The 25,689-nt window shown below is 30.8% G+C and overlaps 3 protein-coding genes and 1 long non-coding RNA gene across 10 annotated transcripts; 2 read left to right on the top strand and 2 right to left on the bottom strand.

Moving 5' to 3' along the window:
• Nucleotides 1-149: 149 nt before the first annotated feature.
• Nucleotides 150-14,787, top strand: alph (protein phosphatase alphabet). Of its 6 annotated transcripts, none has more exons than XM_070634256.1 (8): nt 1,305-1,578; nt 4,861-4,919; nt 4,976-5,283; nt 5,412-5,941; nt 6,003-6,191; nt 6,388-6,505; nt 12,203-12,305; nt 14,138-14,787. In XM_070634256.1, exons 3-8 carry the CDS (start codon nt 5,193-5,195, stop codon nt 14,205-14,207), a joined length of 1,101 nt encoding a protein of 366 aa, XP_070490357.1. In that variant the 5' UTR covers nt 1,305-1,578; nt 4,861-4,919; nt 4,976-5,192; the 3' UTR covers nt 14,208-14,787. The 6 variants fall into 6 exon arrangements, with proteins under 6 accessions (XP_070490356.1, XP_070490360.1, XP_070490357.1 ...); XM_070634257.1 differs by lacking the exon at nt 1,305-1,578 and adding an exon at nt 3,837-4,578; XM_070634255.1 differs by lacking the exons at nt 1,305-1,578; nt 4,861-4,919 and adding an exon at nt 150-388.
• LOC139086002 (uncharacterized) lies at nt 14,233-18,597 on the bottom strand. Its single transcript, XR_011543970.1, has 2 exons — nt 18,563-18,597; nt 14,233-18,438 (listed from the first exon to the last, which is right to left on the bottom strand). It is a non-coding gene; the product is annotated as an uncharacterized lncRNA (long non-coding RNA).
• Orct (Organic cation transporter) lies at nt 17,047-21,631 on the top strand. The gene is made up of 4 exons (XM_070634253.1): nt 17,047-17,840; nt 17,943-18,414; nt 19,459-19,574; nt 19,634-21,631. The coding sequence occupies exons 1-4, from the start codon at nt 17,244-17,246 to the stop codon at nt 20,105-20,107; spliced, it is 1,659 nt and encodes a 552-aa protein (XP_070490354.1). The 5' UTR covers nt 17,047-17,243; the 3' UTR covers nt 20,108-21,631.
• On the bottom strand, nt 21,610-25,522 carry alpha-Man-Ib (alpha-Mannosidase class I b). Of its 2 annotated transcripts, XM_070634251.1 has the most exons (7): nt 25,353-25,522; nt 25,050-25,256; nt 24,581-24,808; nt 24,332-24,447; nt 23,582-24,117; nt 23,316-23,517; nt 21,610-23,000 (listed from the first exon to the last, which is right to left on the bottom strand). In XM_070634251.1, exons 1-7 carry the CDS (start codon nt 25,422-25,424, stop codon nt 22,490-22,492), a joined length of 1,872 nt encoding a protein of 623 aa, XP_070490352.1. In that variant the 5' UTR covers nt 25,425-25,522; the 3' UTR covers nt 21,610-22,489. The 2 variants fall into 2 exon arrangements, with proteins under 2 accessions (XP_070490352.1, XP_070490353.1); XM_070634252.1 differs by lacking the exon at nt 24,581-24,808.
• Between the last annotated feature and the right edge of the window lie 167 nt (nt 25,523-25,689).

Genomic DNA, 25,689 nt, shown 5'->3' with positions numbered 1-25,689 from the left:
TTTAAAAAATAAAAATTGAATAAAATCTAGTTTAAAAACCAGCAAACATAGACAAAAATCTCATCGAAAAATTAACGGTTGAATAATTTTCAAATTTCGACCAATCGGGGTACTCTTATTCAACAATTAACGATTAAAATAATTTCAAATTCGAGAAAAATAAGGAAAAAAGTTCGTTCGCTTTAAATGCTTAATTAAACTATAATTTGAAATCCATAAACCATCAATAGATCCGGAAACTTTTATTAACATTAACTGCTATCAATAAAGTAAATTTTTGATTAAAAACATCACATTTTCGAGGCAAATCATCTTAAAAGCAAATTTTCAGTTCATAAAAGTTAAATATAGTTATTTTGACACAAATAATTGGTTTGGAGCATTTAAGGTGAGTTTTAAGAAATATTAATTACTTATACAACATACATTCAAGCTAAATAACAGATATTTTGTGCAATTTCAATAGAAATTAATGAAATTAGTAACAATTTCGTTGGAAATATGAAAACATTAATTTTAGCGCATTTTCTGTAACTAAATTATTGTTAATTACATTAGCTACATATTTTCCAATCCAAATATTCTAAGTTAATACTGTTTGGGAATGAAATGAGTATTGAATTCTTATATCGCGGTGTTTCTGGATGTTTAATTACATCGCTGGAAGTTCAGATCTATTGTGATTCATGGCTTCCCTGAAATGGCGCCGAAATATGAATCTATGGCTAGCTTCCAATTATCAATACCAATTACAATACAGTCTCTATCGACAATCTTCTTCAAAGAGTTCTGGATGTTTACATAATTCATATTCAAAAATAAAATTGTGCATTTTTTATGCCGCCAAAATTTCTTAAAAATGCAAGAACCGCGTGCAGTGTGCGGTTTCGATCTTAACTAACCATCAAAATGTGCCGTTACACAAAAATTTCGGGTAACACAATGTTAAAGCTTGTTTACCTAAGTCAATGCGGCTTATTTACAGCATCAAGCCTTAAAATTCCTTCACTTGAATAGCTTGAACAAAATTAATTGCCCAACGATGGAATTCAGTAGTTCTTATAAGATTCTAAATCAGTTGAAAACAGTAATGCCAAAAGAAATATCCTGGATGTGCTATAAAATCCATCGACAGTCATGACACCTGTAACGTCATTTGCTCAGTCATGGCTAGTCATTGTAAGATTCCGAGAATATCCCACGCGTCCCAGCCATCCAAAGTGTATAACATAATACATTCGTTATACAGAAATGATGTCATAGAAATTGTGAGTTTGCTGCCTAGCCGCAAAAATTTCGCACATCGAGGAGAGAAGTGAAAAAAAAAGCAGCAAAGAGCGAAAAAAAAGTTGTAACTTGAAAAGGATGAACTAAAACAGAAAAATGGATTAATTACGTTCTAGTAAATTGTTTTAGTTCTTTTAAATACTTTAATCATAAACATAAGCTACTAAAGGACATAATAAGTGTGAATATATAGCAGTGCTTGAATATAACGAATGATTTCGCAAAAAAAATAAAAATAGAAATAATTTTATCAGTGAAGGCAAAAAAATTTATCAGTGAAAATAAGTTAAAGTACGAAATTAACAGATAAGAATATAAAAGAACTAGCACAAAAATAATTAAGTAGTTTAATATAGCAATTAAATTGAAATACAAAGTAGAAACTGAAATAAATGCTTTGTGTGTGAAAAGTTCGCATAATTCATGAAAAATAATATAAAGGAAGCAGATAATTGAGCTGCTTGTTCTTAACATTAGTTTCACTTAATAAAAAGCCTCAATTCAATTGCATTCAACATATGTGAAAGAATTTTATATGCCAGAAAAAAAAAGAAGGCATGAAAAAGTTATGTTGTGGGCATTTTTTTTGCAAGAATAAGAAGCTATTTTACATAAGAATAAGCTTTACAGCTCCTCTTATCACCTTTACAAAAAAAAAAGTTACTCAATACTGAACAATATTATATTAAAAAAGTTCCTCTTGCATATACGCTGATTAGATAAAAAAATTATTGTGTATTTAGCAGCAAACTTGATACTACTTTTTTTGGCAATTGAATGTCAGTATAGAAAAGGAAACAAAAGGAGATAGATAGACAAAAGCGTCCAAGTTGAGTTTGATACCTAAGAAAAGAAAAATAGGAAGAGAGAGGAAAAATGCCATTATTGTCATGAGTGTTTATTTTACAGAATAATCCATATTGATTTTCTTAAACATTTCATGTCATTTGATGATGCTTTCTTATTATTATTTTGTATACAAATACATTATATTTTTTTTTATGTCATTTATCATAGAACAAAACTCATTATTGGAGAGATTTTTCCATGTGTATAAAGGATATTAGTTAAAGGCAAAATGTAGAGCTTATTAGTGGAGGTTTTCGATGGAAAATGTCGGTTTTCTGTGTATTTTGATAGACTTTATGATGGGCGTTGAGTTATGTCGTTGTAGGAACCTACAGGAAAAATTAATCATCTAAGCACATAACAAGAGAATGAGAGGAAAGTGACGAAAATAAAGCAGCTAGGATCATAAAATTCTAGGAAAACTAGATGATCATTAGGCTTAGATCATTTCCTTTCTGATAATAAGCTATCTGTGCTAGCTTTATATTCACTAACTCTAGTTTGTTCCTTTACTCATGTCAAGTTTAAAATCAGATAGAAGTTCTCGAAATCGACATGTTCATTGCATAACATTGCAAATTTTAAAATTGTTTAAGTTTTAAAATGCACAAAAGTAATCAAAACTTGCACAACATTCAGTATTTTGTGTATCAATATTACACACCTCATTACAGACCATTCCATTTCATATATAAACAGTGGACATTGCATGATTCTGATTGAACTTGGAACAGGAATGGACAAAAATAGAGAATGATCTTTAAATAGCCCTGACAATAGCTGTGACTAATGGATGATAACTAAAAGTTATACCTTAACTGGAGTTAGTCATAATTTAGTGCTGTCTGAGCTTTTTTTGTATCACTGCACAATTTGGTTCAAAACCACGAACAAGACCGCTCACAGTATGAGGTTCGTGTCATTTCTTCAAGAATGGCAGGAACAAGAACCCAATGATCTGGATGCAGAATTGCAAAACAGGCACCTGTCACAGGCAAAAACCGTACAATTTCTTAATAATGTGTATGGTTTTTCTAACAAAACCACTTACTCTGTCTACATGTTGTTAATGCTGAAAAGCTAGCTACATTTCCTTCATAAGCACAGCTGTGTAGAAAACATCCTTGAATGACTCATCATTGAACTCTTGTTTTTCCAAAGCATAAGTTCTCTCATGACTTCTTCCAATTCAATTGTAGTCCATGGTCTCCTTTAGATGCTCAATCAAGGTGATTCTATCGCTTGCTTCCACTTAATCCCTTTCATGACATTGTAACTTTAAATTAATGATATTCTTAGAAAATGCGCTTTTCAATCCACAATAACATGACCTTTACTAGTTATTCTCTGCCATTTACTTCTAGTCAGTCAAGTCAGTTTAGAACTAACAAAAAAAAAAAAAAACTTTTAATCTCGATATTACATCTTACATGAAAATTCAAACAGACATCTTTATTTATAGAGCGGGCTTTTGTGAAATCATCGTCACTTCTTTTTCGGTCACATTGCAAATATTTTGTGACAATATTTTACATACTTTAAAGTTATTATTATACGCTTAGCTTAGTGTAAATATTTAGTAAGAATAGAATTTGAAGCTGTACAGAGAATAATACGCGTATGAAATCATCCAATCTATTTCCATAATTAAAACAATTTTTTTTTTTTTTAAATATATTTTATCCAAAGTGATGATCTAACTTACTAATATTTATCTATATTTCTCATTTTCATTGAGCCTGGTCTCTGCCACTATAAGACATTGAAGATGTGCAGAAATTTATTTCAATTAATTTGCTTGTTCATTTAAGTTCCATAATTCTACATGAATTTCAATTGAATATAATCAAAATGAATCATATTCCGTCATCATGATTGCTCCTCTAATAAATAATTGTGCCCTAGGACATAGTAAAGTTTTATTAAACGGGGGGGTATAATGTGCACACGCGAATGTGCACTGTATATATGCAAGTGTAATTTACTATTATTAATGTATAAAATTCTGTGCTTGCATTTGGCTTGCAACAGTTTGTTTTTTTTTTTAGAAGGAAATCAAGTCGGTTAAATGCTGAACTATACAGAATAGTGAATTATTTTATTGAAAATTTGCCCACATTTTTATAGAAAAAAAAACACGTGATAGAGGAAAACAAAAATATAAATTATGACTCATCGCCTCTCTTTTTCGTGCGATTTTCGTTGTTTATTCGTTGGTAAAGTCGAGTTCAAGTTTTTGTATATATGTGGATTCTTATTGTGTGCGGCTATATATCTCTTTCATATTTTTTTTAACAAACGTTTGTTGATCTTTTACTGCTGATAACTTTTTATGATAATAGAATTTTTTTAGCGCTCTTTATGGAATAAGTGAAGCTATTTTTGGCATTATTGGCTTCCTGATTCGGACGAGTGATAAGATTCATGAATTGTGCGATTATTGTTAGTATATTGGTTGACTTAAACTGCGCTGGAAAGGCTAATTGGTGCTGTAGCCTTTTTTGACTTAGTTAAAATTAAAGGAGTTGTTCGGAAATGACGTCATGTTTGTGATCTGAAATGTTGGAGATGATAATAGATAGTATTTGGCTTACGTGACCAGAAAAAAAAAACATTCAAATCTGACCAATCATATCCATAATTTCAGCAAACAGTCTAGAAACATGCCATTGACGTCATTTGCGAACCTCTAAACAATTGGCGTTACAAATTGTTTACTCTTAGCATCTTCAATATCCGACAAATGAATGAAAAATAAATATCGAATATTTAATTAGACTAATGTATGTGAGAAAAATCCATTAATATATTCCAACTTAACACTTCTTTTTCATTACAGACAAGTCGTATCAAAAACATTCGCAATACATGACATTTCAATAATACAAATCATATAAGGGATAAAGAGCAAAAAGAAGAAAACCTTTTTACGTATTTAAGGCATAAAACCAGGACGAACAGAAGCGGTAAAATCCCTTTACTTTCACGACGGAAAGATAAGGGCAATGTTAAATTTAAACTGATTACAATCAAAATAAATTGGAAGAGATCAAAAAATGGGAGCGTTTTTGGAAAAGCCCAATACAAGTAAACACAATGAGAACGGCGAAGGCAATGGACTTCGATATGGAGTTAGCTCTATGCAAGGTGTGTATTATTAATAGTTGAATCACTGGATTCTAATTCTAGTTGAATCATATCCGTGATTTCATTACTTATTGTCATCTATAAAATATTTTAATTAATTGTGATTTATTATTTGTTGTAAATTGAAGGTTGGCGATGCGAAATGGAAGATGCTCACTTTGCACGAACAAATTTAGGCGATGATCTAGCCGATTGGAGCTATTTTGCTGTATTTGATGGACATGCTGGCTTTAAAGTATCTGAACATTGTGCTAAACATTTACTGGAAGCGATTATACACACGGAAGAGTTTCGAAATAGCGATGTCATTAAAGGCATTCATTCTGGATTTTTAAAATTGGATAGTAAAATGCGTGACCTACCTGATTTAGCGAGTGGTGCTGACAAATCGGGTACTACTGCCGTTTGTGCATTCATATCAAATGAAAATATTTATATTGCAAATTGTGGTGACTCACGCGCTGTTTTATGCCGTAATGGTGTTCCAGTCTTTTCAACACAAGATCATAAACCTATTTTGCCATCCGAAAAAGAACGAATTGTAAATGCTGGCGGTTCTGTCATGATACAGCGAGTTAATGGCAGTTTGGCGGTATCTAGAGCTCTCGGAGATTATGATTATAAGAACGTTTCAGAGCTAGGACAGTGTGAACAACTGGTAATGCCTTAAATTTTTGCTAAATTTGCCTTCCTTATGACCTTATTGTGTTTTCTTTTAGGTATCGCCGGAACCCGAAATATTTTGTAAAGAACGCGATGCCCAAGATTATTTCCTTGTATTAGCTTGTGATGGAGTGTGGGATGTAATGAGCAATGAGGCCGTCTGCAGCTTTGTTCATAGTCGTCTCCGTGTTTCAGAAGATCTTGAATGGATTTGTAATCAAGTCATCGATACATGCTTGCACAAAGTAAGTATTTTTCTAATTATATATAGCTGAAACCGTGCAATTTTTAAGAATTTGTATGGTTTTGAATTTGAAACATTTGTATGGATTTCAAGCATTTTGATGTTACATTCAGAACCTTACAAATTTTTCAAGATGCATTTGTACAGTTTTGAGATTTTTAAATTGAATTTGACTAATAATTTTACAACTTTTTCAGGGATCACGCGACAACATGAGCATCATATTAATAGTATTTCCCGGAGCGCCAAAACCATCGCCAGAAACTATCGAAAAAGAGGAGGAACTTGAACGGAACATACGTAAAACTATAAAAGGTTACTATAAAAAATATTTTTGTCGTAGAGTTCGTACGAATATTTAAGAAATCCTCGAAAATTTTTATTTTGTTTTCCTAGATAATCAACGATCACTGAGCTGATCATGCAATTTGATCAGTTTATTGATTGTTTGATTAACTTTGTTTATTTTACGCAATTTTTTTTTCTCGAATAGAAAACCAAAGAACTAACTTTTTGCTCTTTATCGAACACGTCGATAAATCCCAAAATGAAAGAAAAAAATAATAATTTTGTTGCCATTTAGAGATGCAATCAAATAATTTCTCACTTCCTATATATATTTTGAATAGTAGCAAATTAGATGATTTTCATTTGAAAACATTTTTGAATAGGGAATCAAGTACATCTCTTGTGATTACAATTTTTCGCCACTATAAAAAACTCTGTGATTTCTTTAGTCCACTATAGTATTTAGCAATTGATTGAAATGTCGAATATTTTACATAAAACTATCAAAGATAATTAGTACAGTATTTTAAATTTATCTATCGTTATATCTAAAAAGCAATACGTTTATATCCAAGAGGTTCCAACTTCTGTGAGACTTAGATAATAATTTAATGCAAAAAAGTCGTTAGATGCATGATAAATATCACGCAATAATCAAGTAGAACACCACAATCGTACGCTTAACACGATTATTGACACTATTTATAAATGACAAGATAATTCACAGTAGATAGTGATACACAAATTGCAAATAGCTATGCATATGATCGATTTTATTAAAATTATACAAAAATCGCACGTTACAAACGATTATCGCAATACTACTCAACTAAGAATATTATCTGCAATTGTCATTACACGAATCGTACATTGCAAACGACTTTATACCATAAAGTCTCAAGTAGAATTTCATTAAGTCTCATTTAGTTATTCCAGAGACCAAGATATCCTGGAACCTCTTACTTCTCATTAATGTTGTGAAATGAATTTTTTGAGTCTGTCCTTACTAGTTTATAAAAAATGTTGTTGAATTTATTCATCAAGGCTTGGAAGATTTTAGGGTTGATCTTGGATAGTCACTAACTTATGTCTAGTAATAATCTCTGTCCTCACTCATTTTTCTAGAGTAGATAGTCTTATTGCTGGCTGTCAATTTTTAAGTTTAAATGCTTGACTAATTTTATAGTCTGAAGCTTTCTTCCATGAGTTCTTTGGACTTCTTTATGACTTCTTGTTATTTTCAAAGGCTTATTTAAAGGCTCTTTTACATGCAGGTCTCCTAAATCCTTTCAATTCAGTTGATGACTGTTGATCCTAGTTACTTTTACAATATTAGTGTCATTAGAAAGCTGATAGAACTATTCTACATAGTTTTAAGTCACCAAAGCCTCTCTTAAGTATATTGACTATTCAGGATTAATCTTAACCTTATCCATGCCTTGATTCTTCCCCTAAGTACGTTTAAAAGTTCCTTTGCACCTTATCACTTTTTAAAACAACTTCTCAAGAGACACAAAAAAACAAAATGTTCGTCGAGACATGACGATTGATACGTATCTGTAGTGATGTCCTCTTGAGAATGATTCCACGTAATAATCTATTAATAAAGTTATTCTTATGATATTGATAAATTAATTTTAGAAAAAAGAAAGAAAGGAAGGAAATTGATATTATCGTATATATTACAATTACACCAAAGAATCTATTTTTATTAATATAATATTTTTATTAAATTTAATGGAAAAATTTACCAAGAGCAATATTTTTATTATAATGACATAAATGTTGTTAATTTATTTCCTATTTAATTATTCCTTGTTGATATTACTATGCGATGCCATAAATACAATAATTGAACCCACCTTTAAACTTATTTGCCTTTATTCTGATTTTTACGTACCTTTTCTACCACATTAATGAATATTTTTTGTGTGAGAACTACCAAAAAAATTGTTCTTTAACTATAAAAAAATTAATGAAACAGAACCAAAAAAAGTAATAAAATTATGATGAAAAACCTTTGTAAAAATATTAAAAAAAATAAGAGGGACAACTTTGAAGAATCTGTGAGGGCGAAAATCTTTAAATTTTCTGTAATTCCCCTGAAACTTTCTATGAAACTTCCAAAAAATTATTGCCTTTCAAAGTTGTCACCAATATGATTGTCCTGGAACTAGAATGGTCGTTGTTAGTGGTTTGGAGATGAAAATTATTGACTTTAGATGTAGCTACAATATAGTTGCTGGTAGAACTTTTGCCCAGCACAGAAACAGAGCTTTTAGTGCATTTTCAGTCATTGAAAGAGGCTAGGAAGGTGTTTTGGAATTTCTTGAGACTTCAAAGGCTCTTTTTGATGGAAAAATTACAAAATTTCTCATCAAAAATGGATTCTGACTCTAGAAGTTCCTAGATAACCTCAAATAAAAGTCCAAAACCAACTCATACCGACCATTCTGGCTTCTGGAGCTAAAGAATGAATTGAAATCCTAAAAACTTTTGAAAGCTTTCCTGTCAAATTCTCTTAAAAAGGCGTTATCATTGTAATAATAGTTCAATCAGTATTGTAGATCCTTAATATATACAAAGTTTGAGTTTCTAGCTATAACAAATGAAGATTTCCTTTAAAACCGACTGAATTTCTATAAACTTTTGTTTCTCATAATTCTACAGTTTTAGACAGGAAAGCTTTCAAAGGTTGTCAATGGAATTGAATGAAAAAATATTTTTTTGAATGTGAAATTAAAATGGAATTTTATTTGATTGATGCGAAATTGTTAATTGCAGTTTGTTTATGTTAAATTTTGTGAAGCAATGCTCCAATTAATGTTATATTTATTTTGTTATGATTATTTAATTGTTATTTTTGGTGTTTATTAATTTGTTTTTAATTGAGTTATAAATGTGTTAAATTAAGAATTTTTGAGAGAAAATTATGAGAGCTAACGGACTGGATAGTCAGGTTAGAAGGTATAATTAGACACAATAATCATGAAGTTCGGAGAAAAACATCTAGTTGAAAATTAGTAAATTATAATTTATGCTGTAGAATCTTTTCCGAAACTATCATGTTAGTCATGGTCCGTCAACGATTATGAGCTACAACAGAGTTTAGTGATCTCAAGAATAATCTTCCTAATTTGCTTTGTAACGACTCGTAGGCTGATTTTGGTGGATCTAAATTTATTCGAAATACAGTTATTAAAAATATATTCATTATCCTACATCATCAACAGTTAATATGAAATATATCACTTACTGTATGTCCAAAAGTTTGCTCTACTTAAATATACTAGACGAGCATGCTCATGAACGTTGCTCTCAGTTTACTCCAGTGCTCAAAGTAAACTCGTATTTTGTATCGATTCATGTCGAAATAGCTGAATATACAATTCGAGTCGATTTCAGCTCTGATTTAGTCTGATCTTGTGAGTTCACTTATTTCCTGAGGATTCCAGACTTTAATGCCGGCAAGAAGATACAATACTGATTCAAATATGAGCTTTATTGTCAGTTTTATCAACAATTGAGGTAGTATAACATCCATCTGCCTAATTTTTATCCTAAATAGCAATTATTCATGATCAAGCCATCCAATTCATAATATTGATCCACAAAAATCAGAACCAGATATAAAGCATCTATCAATAGCTCTCTTAACAATTTCCTAATAAATTAGTTATTAATTATTTAGTGATTATTATCAACCAACAGTTATTATTTTCTTTCTGTTTACGTGTTGTGCTGATTGACAGCTACATGACCATTTATTAATTCTACGTCGGTCACGATTCAATTAAAAAGTGATTTAAAATCCAACTGCAATATCAATTTTGTGTCAATCGAATAACAAATAATAATAATAATAAATAAATAAATGTAGTTCATAAATAGCATAAATAATCATGAAGAGAAGAAAACAAAATCCTTAGTGCCAATCATCACATTAAAAAAAGAAAATAATAAATTGAGATAATCAAATTTGAAAAGAATCAAGCATGAAAAATGTGGAACGGAAAAAATTAAATAAAGGAGTTAATTTGTGTGCTTGTTGATTGGGATTAAAAAACATTATTTTTATAGTAGATTCTAAAAAATCACATCTTATGATCATCATTCATCACTAAAGTACCTCATGCTCAGTTCATACAATTTCATTTTCAAGAGTAATAATTGGTAGAACCAAAAGTCGTGTTTTTTAGAATGAGTAGTTGCAAACATGATTGCCCATATGATCCAAATGGGGAGGTGTATCCAGATGGGTTATTGATGGAATGGAGTGGAGAAAGGGAATGCTGGAAGTAAATTTTGTAAATGAATCTTGACGATAAAGCGGTAATGGCAGTAGTAGAATCTTGATGGAATTAGATTAGAATTCTATGTTTACCGGCTCAAAACACAGCATCGCTTGAAGTCGAGTAAAATTTAAAATAAAGTAATTTATCGATTTTAGTCGAGTCACAATTCCAATTCCTTTGTTAAAATTGAGTAAATTACAGTAATATTGATAATAAAAAATCCGCCAGAATTCCGGCTAATTGATGAAAAATCCGCTAAAATTCTGTCTGATTAATGAAGATATCTGAATTTTCCGATATTTTTGTTATTTTATGGTCAGAATTTTAGCAGACTTTGGTCATTTGTCTGAAAAATGGCGGATAATATTTATTTTTTTTTGCTATGAATCAGAACTCGAAGCCGACTCGAATTTTAAGTTTTGAGTGAACTCTCGACTTGAGTCGGATTTTCTTTTCCATATAAAATCCTAGTCGACTTCGACCTCTGTTCTGAATAGACATTTTTAGAGCAATTCAATTTTTGATGAAAATGTGGCAATTTCGAATATGAGAATCCTCTCGGGATTTCACTAATAGTTCAATTTTGCAAAAATCTGCCAGATTTCATGCTGTTAAGCTTTGAATTAATTATTTCAACTCAATATCCTCAAGATTCATCAAATTTTACTACTAGCAAGCGATACAAGAATGTGCAATCAATGTACAACAAGTAACCAACTACTGGATACACTCCTGCCATGATCCATATAAAATCAAGAAAATAATGATTAATTTATGATAAAGAAAATTTGAAATGTTCAGAAAATGATGAAAAATTCTCAATAAATGATGGAATTTTTGGAAACCTTATGAACAACCAAAAAAAAAACCTGGAATCAAATGCCAAAATGAAGGGAATAGAAAAATTTAATCAAGGATCTTTGTGGCACAAAAAAGCTCAGCTAGGGATTCATTGGCCAAAAGAATTTGATTGATTTTTTATTGAGAATGGTCTTAATTTATGTTGTTGTGCCATTTAAGCATCCATCATTGAATTTTATGACCCTGATAGAGATTTATTTAATTTTTTTTTTTATTATCTATTATTTTATTTCTCTCTCTTGTGATGATAGCTTTTCTTTCTAGCATATCGTCAAATATAAAAAAAATTAATTACTTGAGCATGAGGTATGAATGATGAAAAAACTAAGTCTAATTAAGCTTTTATCTTCTCTTAGTAATAAACAATATTTTTTTTTTGTTTCTTCTATTTTCTTTCTTGTTATTTTTGCATCAAAATTCTTTCTTTTTTATTTCTCTACTTTTTTTAACGAGAAAATTAGTTAAAATAGTCTTTAAAGTATTTATTGAACTGTACATGATAATACAACCTAAATATTCCAAATTGTTATTTTTTCTTACTCTCTTTCTCATCTTCTTTCCTTCGCAGAATTCACAGAAAAATCGGAGGCTGTTTATGACGTGAGTTCGCTAATGCACTATTTAGCCGGTAGTAGTATTGAGTGGCCCGAAGGTGGTGGAATAGAATCTAAGTAAGTATAAATATTTACAAAATAGTCGAGCATGTAATTTAACAGGGCTGTATTTCATTGAATGTGTAAACATATATGCTGCATATTTCATGTCTATACACATTGTGAAAACAGCCCAGATTCTAATTTCTACATCCATGGAACTTACATGGTTGTACAAAGTGTTTTCAGTGATTTTAATGAGTTTCTACTTTTGAGTATTTGATGCTTAGGATCTCGAGAGATTCTCGAAATTGAGACATCCTGACTTAGGATTTCCGAAGTCTTGGTCTCGGTCTCGGCATCGGAAACCATTTATCCTGAGATATCTCATTCTCAGAGCTAGAAGTCGACATAAACTTTGCTTTATGACTCCATATTCTGTTCTGACATCAAAACTCAATAAGTCAGAATCCATAAAAATACTCTTAACTGAATATACCTCCAGACTGTGCTGCTATATTCTATAAACTGAAAAAAATATTTAAAATTCAACAGTATACAGTCTATAAACTATGTTTAAATAGCGGCTAGACCAAATGACTGTTGAATTAGATAACTTGCCAAAAAAAAGAAAACGTGAATATAGTTTCCAAAGAGCTTAATAACACTTGCCGTAAATTGTTGCACGTTGTTGGCGATCTGTCAAATTTGAATACTAAAAGCAGAATCTTAAATTCATTAGGATGCATTTAAATTTTCAATTGCTTTCTTATATTCATTTTAAGTCTGGACTTAAAGTCCTTAGATATCAAACCAAGGATGCGGAACCGATTAATCTGATTTTGAACTGATCTGAATCTTGTTCTGCTTAAAATGATTTTTTGATGTCATTTACTGAAATTTAAATCAGAAACCTCAATTCTAACAATTCCACTTATTTATGTCACGAAAAATTTGCCGCCAAATTTCTTGTCATTTCCTCAGAAGCTGCTCTCATTCAATGTTTCCCGCCTCTAATAGAATAAGTTCGTCGAACTACTTTCTCATCAATTTATTCAATTCTTATTTATTGCATCAAATCAAGAAGAGATTAACTGCAAGCATGTGCATTTTCACTACATTCAAAGCTTTTGTGCTCAATTGTAGGATATTCTCTTATTCTCTCTTTTATGAAAATGAGCAGCAAAACGAGAAGAGCTGAATTTTCCTTGTCTCTTTAAAATCTCATGATTGTTTCTTTTCTGCATTTTTTTATGAACTTTAGTAACAAAATAAGAAGATTAGTTGATGTTGTCAAGATTATTAGATTCTGGTTGACTAACAGAATTCTGAAATTTCAAAAATTCATGGATCAAGCATGAAAAGATCAAGAAATTTAATTATTGATTTGTTTGCTTCTGCCAAGGCTTCATTCTGGTTTTTCTCACTAATTCCCCAAAAATCTTAGTAAATAGCACTGCTTGAAGTCGGTTTGTATGGAATCGAGTTGACTTTCATACATAATTCCAGTCGACTTCGAGTTCTGGCGAATAGATTCTAAATTGAGTGCTTAAACGTAGAGTTGTCAGATAACTGGCTCTAGGTAGCTGTGTCTAGCTATATCATGGTAGCTTATGACTTTGTTTAGACATTACTTAGAAGGAAGATTTGATAGCAAATAGATAGGATTTCCAGAAAGATTCAAATTTGCGGATCTCTTTGCATGGAAACTCATAAGCAACCGATCATCCATAAAGTCAATGTCCCATTTGTTTACCTTAAGATCAAAGCTTAATGCATGTGCATTAGCAAATTGTCTGATAATTAACGTGAAAACCTTACTTGTTGATTCACTAATTATCAGCTATTAACCTTTAATGTATTTAATTTACTAATTCTTTATTTTTTTATCTTCTTTAATTTATTTTTAGATATAAACTCATTACGGAAGTATTTAAGGAAGTATGCCCTGATCTCGCTGACACTGAATTTGAGTTTTAATTTTCCTCGTTTTTTTTCATTTGGGTTTTTCTTCTTAAACAAAAAAAAAAAACAATGAAGCGGTCTTTCAGCCAAAATAACTATTGGAACAATACATTTTTTAACTAAGAAAATTTAAATAAAAATAATACAATGAGATCCCGTGATTTATAAGAGAAAAGAATAATAATAATAATATTAATGATTTTTCATTTCTTGTACATAGATTCCTCAACGTTTCTACTTATTTTACGTTTTTTTTACTCCTCCTCTGCATATACAAAAATGATGTAATTGATAAAAAAAAGAAGTAAAACTGATAAAAAAAAATTGGAGTCATACACATGCAGTAATTTTGCGTGTAATTATGTTCAGTTGCGATTATAAATAAAAAAATATATAGTGATAAATTGAGGATATAAAAAAAAATTGGATGAAAAAGAATCACACACGTTGTTACATTTAAGGAAAAGTACAAAATAGAGACAAAAAAAAAACCTTTACTTAATTTTTTTTTTTTATTATTTCAAAATGCACTGTTTTCTGTTTGATTCTTAATTTTTTTTTAATAAAGTTAATTTGATTATTTCTTTATAGTTCATTGAAGTTATTTTTCTGTTGATCATTAAGTTTTTGGTGGATTTCTGGATGAGTTTTGTTGTGAAAAGTTTGTTGGACTAACAAGAGATTTACTGGGCGCCGAGATATAGCACACAAAGATTTTGTTCTCAAAAGCAGTGCAAGCCAAAAGTAAAACTCATCGGATTTACTTACCTACTGCAACCATGTTCTTACATGAATCTTAGATTCAACTAATGCTTGCTTTATATCCTGCTCGAATAGCACTGGATGTTCGTTAGGGCACCGCTATGTCGCCGTATAACGGTAAGACGCGAAGTTGCTCTGATGACACCGTGATGGCCGATTTTGACCAATTTTCAAGTCAGAATCGTGTTGTTTGGGCTAGTTTACATCAAAATATAAGCATTTGATTGAAAATTAGGTCAAAAGTAAATCCTAGGATTAAAAATCAATCTCAAAACCTAACGACACATTCAGGCGTAGGAAACATTTTTATCTGCATATCGTGTTGAAATCTACTCTTTATAGTGACGTCAGGGAAACCTCGCGTCTAAACGTTAAGACGACAAAGCTATAATCCTTAAATAAATCCACAAACTCAAATAGTATAGCATACAAAACTCATTCAGATCTCACAATCTTCCATCATTATCCTTAGTTCTCCCTTGTCGTAACACAGATATTTCTTAATTTATACTTGTACGACTTTTTGTGGCTTTAATTTATGATTGATTTTTATTACCCATGGAATTTTCTACGTGCAAACTTGAGTTTGCATTTGTCTGTTTTTCATTTATTTTTATTTCATATTGTGTAGTTACAAGAATCTTGAACAAAAAAATGAAATATTAATATTAGATCTGCCTTCAAGTTATTAATATTCATAAATTTGCGTTTAATTGCTGTCGGGGAAGGTGACACGAATGTAAACAATAAATATATGAGCATGTGAAAATTGATAACAATGAGATCAAGAAGACATCTGGAAGGTTTATGCATTAAAGGACAGAAAGGTTCGAATGTGTTTTTTGATGATTAATAAGTCACAATGAAACCTGAAATTTATAATAATCGAAGGAATTAGAAGTTATTACTAAATTTAATTGTATTTAATGAAGCATTTTTAAACAGTCCATCCTAAAAGTTTGTCTGACTTGTGAAATATCCTCGTTAATTAAGAAATCACAGTTTGATTCCAAAAACGTTAAATTTGAACTTTTCTGAGAGGATAAAATTTTTAATCGAATTTCAAAAAGACGCTAAAATATTGTTTGAATTACTACCGAGAGGATAAAATCCTGTTTGAGTGTCAAAAAACCGTTAAAATTTTATTTGAATTTACTAAGATGATATAATCGTTTTGAATTTCAAAAAACCGTTACAGATTAATTTGATTGACAACCGAGATGATGAAATCATTTTAAAAATTCAAAAATCTGTTAAATTTTTGAATGTTTGAAATCGGTTAAAATTTGACGATAAAATGATTTCCTGCTTTGATGATGTTTGACATTAAGGAATTGCAGTTTTTCGAGAATATTACATCAAATACTTTAAAAGATACCCACATTTGAATCTAATTCTCACATAAAAAACCGTAAAAATTCAAATTCACCACATGTTCCTAATTTAAATTTCAATAAACTGTTAAAAATCCCCAACATTACTCCTTCTCCACATGTCACCTCAACTGATCAAGACCGCGGAAAATACGCTTAAATCAACCCATCTTTAAAGAAAAAAAAAACATAAAAACATTCATATTCAAAAACTAGTTTCATGCCTGATAATTTGATTATAGCTTATTATTTTCGTTTGAAAAAAGTCTGACGATTGAAGCATTTTAAGTAAATGAAAAAAATAATAAATAATAAAAAAATGCAACTGAAGGCGACATAGATGTATATGATCAAAAAAATAATAATAGTAAACTTACTGTATATGTGAATGTATTTAACAAGGAAAAAAAAAAACGTTGAAAGTTTGCAAAAAAAAGTTGCATTTAAGCAAAAAATGAGAAAAAATGAGAAATAAAAATAATAAATTTAGTGAATAAAACAAAAAAATTTAGCAGTTCCGATTCCCGCATGCTCATCACAATTTGATTCCATTACAGAGAATAAGCATAGAAAAAAATTGAGCGACCAAGAGAGCTAAGCACGTGCTTAAATAACAACATGAGAGTAAATTCTATGTCTGTATATAAATCAGCAAGAAGAAGACTTAAATTGCGAAACGGAGAGTCAGTCCGCATGAGTAATAAGAACAAGACTGATGAAAATTTTTTAGTTTGTGACTAACCGGCTAACTTATCGGCTCGTGCAAAAGTCAATTTATTGAATATCATCGATATTAAAACAGCATAAAGAGAAATATTGTGTAATAAATAATACAGACAAGTGTTGGAGAAAAAAGGCATTAATTAAGTACGAAAAAAAAGAAGAAAATAAAGAATATTCGAGAAAGGCAGGAAAAATGGTAGCCAAATTTAATTATGATGATTTATTGGCACATATTGGAACTTTTGGAACATATCAAATACGAAATTTCGTACTTTTATGCATTCCCGTCATTTTGTGTGCCTTTCATAAGCTATCAAGTGTCTTTATACTCGGAAAAATGGACCATCGGTGTAAATTATTTGACAATGACATAAATTTTCGACTGTCTAATGATTCCACTGTCCTAAATGAGATTCTAAATGCGTCATATCCATATGACATCAAGAAGGGATTCTCAAAGTGTCAGCACTTCACTGACAATTATTTCACATCTCAAAATAATTATACAGCACATGAAATTCGTGAATGTAGTGAATATGTCTGGGATTATGAAAAATTTCAGTCATCCGCAATCAAAACATTTGAATTAATTTGTGAAAAAGATCATTATAAAGCCTCAAGTGACTCCTTATTCATGATTGGTGTATTCTTGGGATCCTTTGCATTTGGATATTTATCAGATAAATTTGGACGTCGTAAAGTATTTGTTTTATCACTTATTTGTCAATTAATATTTGGCTTTCTGACCGCTCTATCGACAAACTTTATTACGTTTACTATTTTTAGAATGGTAGGTACGCAAAAATGTTTTGTATTTAGGTCACATACATATGAAGATTTCGTAATTTCTTATAATATATAATGTATTATTTTCATAACAAATGCTTACTAGATCGTTGGGGCAACAACAAGTGGCGTATTTTTAGTGGCTTATTGTTTATCACTTGAGATGGTCGGCAAAGAGTCTCGCATGATTGCCGGCGTTATTTTCATGATGTTCTTCTCGTTGGGATTTATGTTAATGGGTGTTTTGGCATTCTTTGTGACTGACTGGAGATTTTATCAGATTGCATTGACCATTCCTGGACTTATTTTCCTTGCTTATTGGTGGATCATCCCAGAGTCCACAAGATGGCTCCTCGCAAACAACAGAAAGTATAAAGCAATCAAGCAAATCAAGAAGATTGCTTTGTCCAACAATGTCGAAGTGCCAAAAGAGATGCTTGACAAATTAGTCGAGAATGAGACAGACAGCACGGATCCTGAAAATACTGGGAAGAAAGCGACAGCTTTGGATCTCTTCAGACAGCCACACCTTCGGTCAAAAGCTCTTCTTATCTTCTTTAACTGGTTTGTTGTGTCAGGTGAGTGTCGAGCATGCAAAAAATCTTATATTTAAGGAATAAATTACACCATTAATGTATATTCTTATGAAATGATCACAGTAGACTGAAATTGTGGGAAAATGTTCAGATATTTGGATAAGAATTAAGAGGAAATACTTGAAGTTACCAGATTTTCTGTCTTGTTTACTATCTTGGTCTATTTTGAGACTGAATTAGTATTAAACTGATTTGAATCACAAATATAAATATTGTGGTTGATTTTCGAGCATTGCGAGCGTTACGTAGCATAGTGAAGGATAAGTCGTAATATCTAGAATCTTATCCAGATGGCACGGTCGGATGAACCCTATAGCGCTGAATTATTCATTACCGAGCTACACAAATGAAGAAGGCTACGTCACGGAAGCTTTTAAGGCTCCGCTTAACCGCTTTTATAATACCAAATGGAAGCCGCCACCGTTTAGCGTCCATATAATGAGCCTTCTTCATTTGTGTAGTTCGGGATAACATGTCTGAGATAGACTACCTTCGGATATATTCTATCCATGCTAAGAATCAATCCTAAGGACGGATCTTCCATTTAAAGTCCATCTCAAGGTTTCTAATTCTCAATTCTCAATATCCGCTATCAAATTTTTGGAATTCGAACCTGGAAGTCGAAATCGAAGTATTTATTACCGATTTCCATACCCAATACCTTGCCAATTGAAGGCTCTTCAATTTATTAATATAAACAAGAATAACTTAAACTTAATTCATTTGCACAGTATGAAGTATCAAACATTTTTCCCCAAATCCAGTCTACAGCTTCAAATCTCAAAAGATTCTTAAAGTGGGAGAACAAAAAAAAAAAGCTATTTGCATTTCTCAAGAACATACCGTATAATTTTGACATTCATGTTATTTTTTACTGACCTAAGACTTGTTTTTAAAGTCACGCGGTTCGTTTTTCCAAATTGCACGGATATAATACGTCTCGAAAAGGAGTTGGATGATAAACAATATTGTTGAGACTTATTTTTTAAGTCGTAGTTCTTTAATTGTTATTCAAATATTATTCAGGTGCTTATTATGGACTGAGTTGGAGTTCGGGTGATTTATCTGGTGATCCGAGATGGAATCATATTATGTCCGGAACTGTGGAAATTCCTGGATATATTATATTGATATTGACATTGGTATGTATGGAATTTTGATTATTGGAACTGTGCGTGTCTATTTTAATGATATTTCACAGGATCGATTTGGACGTAAGAAGGTTCTCGCATGTAACTTGACATTTGCTGGACTGATGCTGCTCTTGTCACTTCTCGTACCCAGTGAGATTAATTGGCTTGTGAATACATTGACAATGTTAGGAAAAATGAGCATTACTGCGTCATATGGAACTATGTATTTATTCTCTGTGGAACAATTCCCGACAGTAATCAGAAATGTCGCATTAGGTTGTTGCTCAATGAGTGCACGTGTTGGTGCTACAATTTCACCATTCCTCATTCATCTTTCACATACGTGGAAGCCACTACCGATATTTATCTTCGGTATTGCTGCATTTTCTGGCGGATTCTTCTCGATGTTCTTACCTGAAACTTACAAAATTGATTTGCCAGACTCATTAGCAGATGCAGACAAAATTGGAAAAGCAAACAATGACATCAAGAATGGAGAATTAAAAGTCTTACGACGAAATGATGACAATGAGGATGCATAAATGCTGTAAATTTTTTATACACACGAAGCCTAAGTAATTCGTCGTTAAATAGTCTTCCATAATACGATTCAAAAAGACATTATTGAGGACGTGAGCGATATCCGAATGTGATAATTAATTATTTTTATATATCTTGAGATTGGATCTCATCCACAACTCATCGACAAACAGTATCAAAAAATCTGCAAGCTATTAACCCCAATTTCTGATGAAATATTCATATTTACTTAACTTGTTACTTCTTATAAGTGATAATTTGTTACTTTATAGTATTTTAACTTAATTAGACTTAGTGATTGGCAACTCCTTACTTATTTTTTATATTATTTTAGAGCATAAAGCAGTTTTATGTTTGAATTCATTCCCGAAAATTTAATTAGCCTTATCTTTATTGATATAATGTTTTGAAATTGTTAATGAAGTCAAAAATGTACGATAAGAATTACGGGGAAGAAGTGCTGCCATGAATCATCAAAAATCGCATGTTTTTGTGTAGAATCTGTTTTCCGTATTGTTTTGGGGAACCAACAGTTATTTTGTGAATTTTCTTTTTCTCGTTCTTCAATTAAGTCTTATTACTGGTTGTATGAAGATGCTTCAATCAGTTTGAATGATAGATTGAGATCTAATGTTGAAATCTTATGAAAAATTGCGAAATATGTAGTAATACATCAAAGTTCTCTAACTTTGTATTATTACTTCTATGTATAAATATACGATGTATTATTAATACTATGTATTAACAATAAACTCAATACCAGAGTTTGAATTCGACATGGAATTTGTAAAGCAAAGTCTACATAGCAAATTTAAGACTACTTTAAATAATATTCAATGTTTATTCTTGGGAGTTTAAAAACAGACTGAATTTTTGTATGAAAAAGGGTTTTCAACTATGTACAATAAATATTATTCAAATCTCAAATGAACGTTAAACCACAAAGTATGCTTCCTCTAAAGACCTTTCACTTAAAACCTCAAAAATCTTTAGATCATTGAATCTGAAAGGAAACTCTCAGACTAGACTAAAGCAAATATGAATAATTTTCAATGCAAAAGTCGCAAATTAACCTTAGAATCAGCATTTACCCTGCGATTTTAGTGATAACAGCACATATTTACTGCCGTCAGCGGTATTCATTGAAAATTTGATGCCATTCATCGACAGCATAAATTATTCCTAAACATTCATAAATAAAATCAATAATATTGAATGGAAATTTTTTAGACCATAACTGACAGTGATTCTCAAAATTTTTTGTATCGCGACACAGTAAATCATTTAAAATTACTGCTGATCATTTGAGTAGCACTGCCCGACGAGAAGATCAAATGGATTAATTAACACTTTCGAACATTTACTTTAAAAATTTGGAAACCAATTACTATTAAGTATCAATTTGTACTTAGTATCTAATGGCCTTAAAAGCAAGCATGCAATAAGATTAGGTTCGTAAGTTCAACAATGCGAAGTAATCATTCTTAATAAATCTCAATTAATATTAATTAAATCGTAAGTCAAAACATTGATTTTCATTTCATTTGATTTATTTTTTTTACAAAAAAATCTTTATTAAGACTAGACATAGGCAAATATAAACTGAAACATTGAGAATTAACATTAATGGTATGTATTGCTAAAGAAAAAATTATAAAATCTAATAAAATGCCATTTCTCTTGAATTAACAAAAAAGTGTCTTAATATCATTTCATTAATTAAGTTTTCTATCTCACTTCCCATTTTTTTCTGTTAGAAATTATCATAGGTATATTTTTTTCATCTTTTAAATACTTAAATTACTATTTTGGTAATTCTTTAAGCCATTCATTGTTCTATCTATGGAAAAAAATTAATTAAGGGGTTTTTAACTTCTAAAATCACAATCATAATTGTATGATTCATTTATATATAACTTCAATATTTATGAATGCTTTCATACGAGTGCGTGTGTTGCTAGGCTGTCTACTTAGTCGTCTGAGACTTGTCTAAGTTAAGAGTGTGCTGAATTCTACTGAATCAGCTAAAAAAATGCTGAATTTGATCATTGGTTTCTTAATTAAGCAATGCTGAATTGATTGAATCATTCAGCATAAAATATACTTAGTATGCTGAATTAGCCTTAAAAAGAGTTGAATCTGCTAAATCATAGCTGAACTAGCTTAATTATGTATTATTAACTTCAACATAAAAAGAGTTCCTTAATCTCGCACAAAAACACACATAAATATTGTATAACTCAATTTTCCCTATTGCATAGAACTAATGTCCTCCATGTGAACATTCGCACATGGCCATATATTAACAACATAACTTTCTTTCAAAAAAAATGAACATAAAAAAATGTCAAAATTCAAATTTAAACAATATTGATTGTTTTAAATTAATTCTCACGCACTGGAATTACATGTGCTTCAGTATTAAAAATGAATTTGTCCAGGTCAATTTCATTACGATCGTCGCTAAACAGCAAATAAAAATATTTTAATGTCTCTCCCAACCAGAATGTTTCCATCATGTCTTTTGGACGAACATTGTTCGGTGTCTTTACATTTGATATTGATGTATATCCATGACTTACACGTGTATATTTCTCGAATGATTCAAATATTTTATATCCCATGTCTTGATAAGTTTTATTACCTGTTATCACATAGAAATAATAAAGACTCTCAATAAATTCTGGTCTTTGGAGATTATGTGCATCGTTTGCTTTAACATAAATATCAGTCGCACTTTCTCCTTCTAAATTAAAATATGTTATTTCAGGTGCTAGACCGGTTGGTTGTTTAATATATGTTTGGTAGCATGTCTCGAGCAGTTCATTTGCTAACGTAAAATGAGATTGTGGCATGCCATTCTTATGGCCAAGTAATAAAGTTCCAGGTAAATAGCTGCAAAATAGGAAGGAGAGAATGGATTAAAAGTTTTTAATTAATTAAGATCCTATGTATGCAAATTAATTTGCTGAAGTATTTGATACGTAAGTAGATTTACGTACGTATTATGATGTGTAAGTATTTTTACGTACGTTTTTAATATGTAAGATACTTTACATACGTTTTTGATGTGTAAGTATTTTACGTACGGTTTTGATATGTAAGTAATTTTACGTACGTTTTGATATGTAAGTAATTTTACGTACGTTTTTGATATGTACGTACTTTTACGTACGTATTTTTTCAGATTGACAATGAACAATTACTCACCATGTTAAATGATCCATTTTTGGTTTAAAGTCCTTTCCACTAATTAATTCACCCACATACACATGATGTTCATTAGGAGTTTTCCTTCGCAAGTGCTTAATTACACCATTTATTGCTTCCTTGTAATCTTCAATTAAATAATGTTCAGGTATTTTTCCGACTTGCAACCATTGTTTTAATAAATATTCGTAATAGCTATCGCCTGCAATAAATAATTTCGTTAATTTCAAAGTTATAAATATAAAATTTTGATAAGAAAATTTTACCGCGTGCGCCCAGTGATATTGTTGAAAAACTTCTGAAACTTCCGGTATTAGCATTGATAAAAATTGGAACAAGACCGTCTGTTTTTGGAAGCTCATGTACTTTTTCACTAACTCGTGTTATTGCATTTTCGAATGTTGGATCATTGAAGATTCTCGATAAATCCCTGAATTCTAACTGTATTGTTGTAACCTCGGAAGTGGAGGAGTCAGGTGACCATTTCGGAGCGTGAGCTTGCATTGAAAATAGATTAACATCCGAATATGGAATTCCACTTGTGGAATCAAATGATGGCATTAATCGTTTTCCAAGCTCTAAAGCTTTTGTCATGTAAATTTCATCTCCAGATAAATGATATATGGATAATAAGCCTCCTAGTACACGAATTGTTACTTCAAATAAATTGACATCTCGATTTACATCTAATTTTAATGATTCTTCAACCCATTTCTTAGCTTCTTGATACTCCTCTTGCATGTCCATGATATAGAGTGTGTCTAAAGAATCTATGATTGTAAGGCCGAGGTTAAACCAATCGCTGCAAAATGAATAAAGATGTGAAAATTTACCGTTAGATCACGAAGGCTGTACAATACATGTTTTGTGTTAGACTTAGCGAATATTTTCAAGGTGATTTGACATTATTGTCTACAGTATGTCTACCCGTTAATTTGAACATTTCCTTTGTTTCACACAGAGAATATGCGCTTAAGTCAACCAAATCCATGCATAAACCAGTTTCTCATTCTTACCTGTATGTTTGACTTATTGGTTTCAAGTTGTCGTGGCCAAAAGCAAATGTCTTGTATCCAGTCCATGAGTGCCTCATAGCGTTCACAACTGCCTGCTGTCTTTCGTTCGTTGGACCCTAAAATTATAGAATAAATTAGCTTTTTGTGTCAAGTCATAAAAAATTCTTATTCAATTGTCAAAATAAATTAAAAACAGAACAAAAGAGCTTTGTGCTGAACAAACATACATATTCAAATGAATGGTACTACCTTAAAGGACATGCTACGGGTTTTGGTGTCTTCATTATCATTTTCATTAATAATATCTTTTTTGACCTCGGATTTATCGGTCTCAATATCACTATTTATGATATCTTGTGGATTGTCAATTGAATCTTTTGTATCATGAGTATTATCTACAGGATTTTGTACCCATTCATCAGCAATTGGAAGTTGATTTTTTTCATTTTGAATCATACGAACTGATGAAATGTCCTCCTATATTTATGACACATATATAAATAACAAGTGGAACAAAAGAATGCGTGATGATAGGCATAGTATTAAAGATTATGAGAATAAGATTAGGATGTACGTGGCTTGATTATAGATGTCTGGAAAATGCAGTGTGTATGTACTTAAAGTTGTTTATAATGTGAATGAACAGCAAAATCAGACAAAAAAGCCAATCACCACCAAAAGTGAGCGAGATAATAAAGGAAAGTGTATTAAAACTTACTTTAAAAGGAACGATTTGAATCTTATCATTGTCGACAATATTCGTCTTGATAGATTTGACGTGTTCTTCGTCCGTGGATGAAAATACATCCAGACTATTTGCTTTTAATAGCTGACGTTGATACATCAGAAATCCACATAGTAAGATGCCTCCAAATACTACGACTACAACTAAATTCTTCTGAAATCTCGATAATTGATTCCATTGCTGCTCATTTGATTCGGTGTATTTAATTAAATCGAGAAATAAAATTTTCATTGTTGTTAAAAGTTGAAATTTTTATTATTTCTCAATATAATTTACCCGCTTCAAGCTCCTCTTTCTGACTGAATCGTCAAAAACGTTGACGGCAATGTAATCTTTATTTTCAAACATGTTAGTTATATATTCATGATTGCTAAGATTGTTAAAAATGATATTTTCGGATAACAAAAAAATTCCTAAGAAAAGAAAAAAACTAGCACTAAAGTCACTGCTACAAATTGAACTGAGGTATACTGCGTATTTTCTACGCATATTTCAATTATTCACTTTTTGACTTAATGTAGTTCAATTAATTTAATACCTTGTTTAATACAGAAGATTGAATTCCAGATTTCACACGACTTTTAATGACCGTTATTGTTTCAAATTCAAAAGC

Source organism: Chironomus tepperi, unplaced genomic scaffold (genome assembly GCF_022539635.2).
Source record: "Chironomus tepperi strain 1889 unplaced genomic scaffold, CSIRO-AGI_Ctep_v1 contig_85, whole genome shotgun sequence".
Lineage (NCBI taxonomy): Eukaryota > Metazoa > Arthropoda > Insecta > Diptera > Chironomidae > Chironomus > Chironomus tepperi.
Note: the sequence above shows the minus strand (reverse complement) of the source record. Positions and strands in the feature narration are given on the sequence as shown.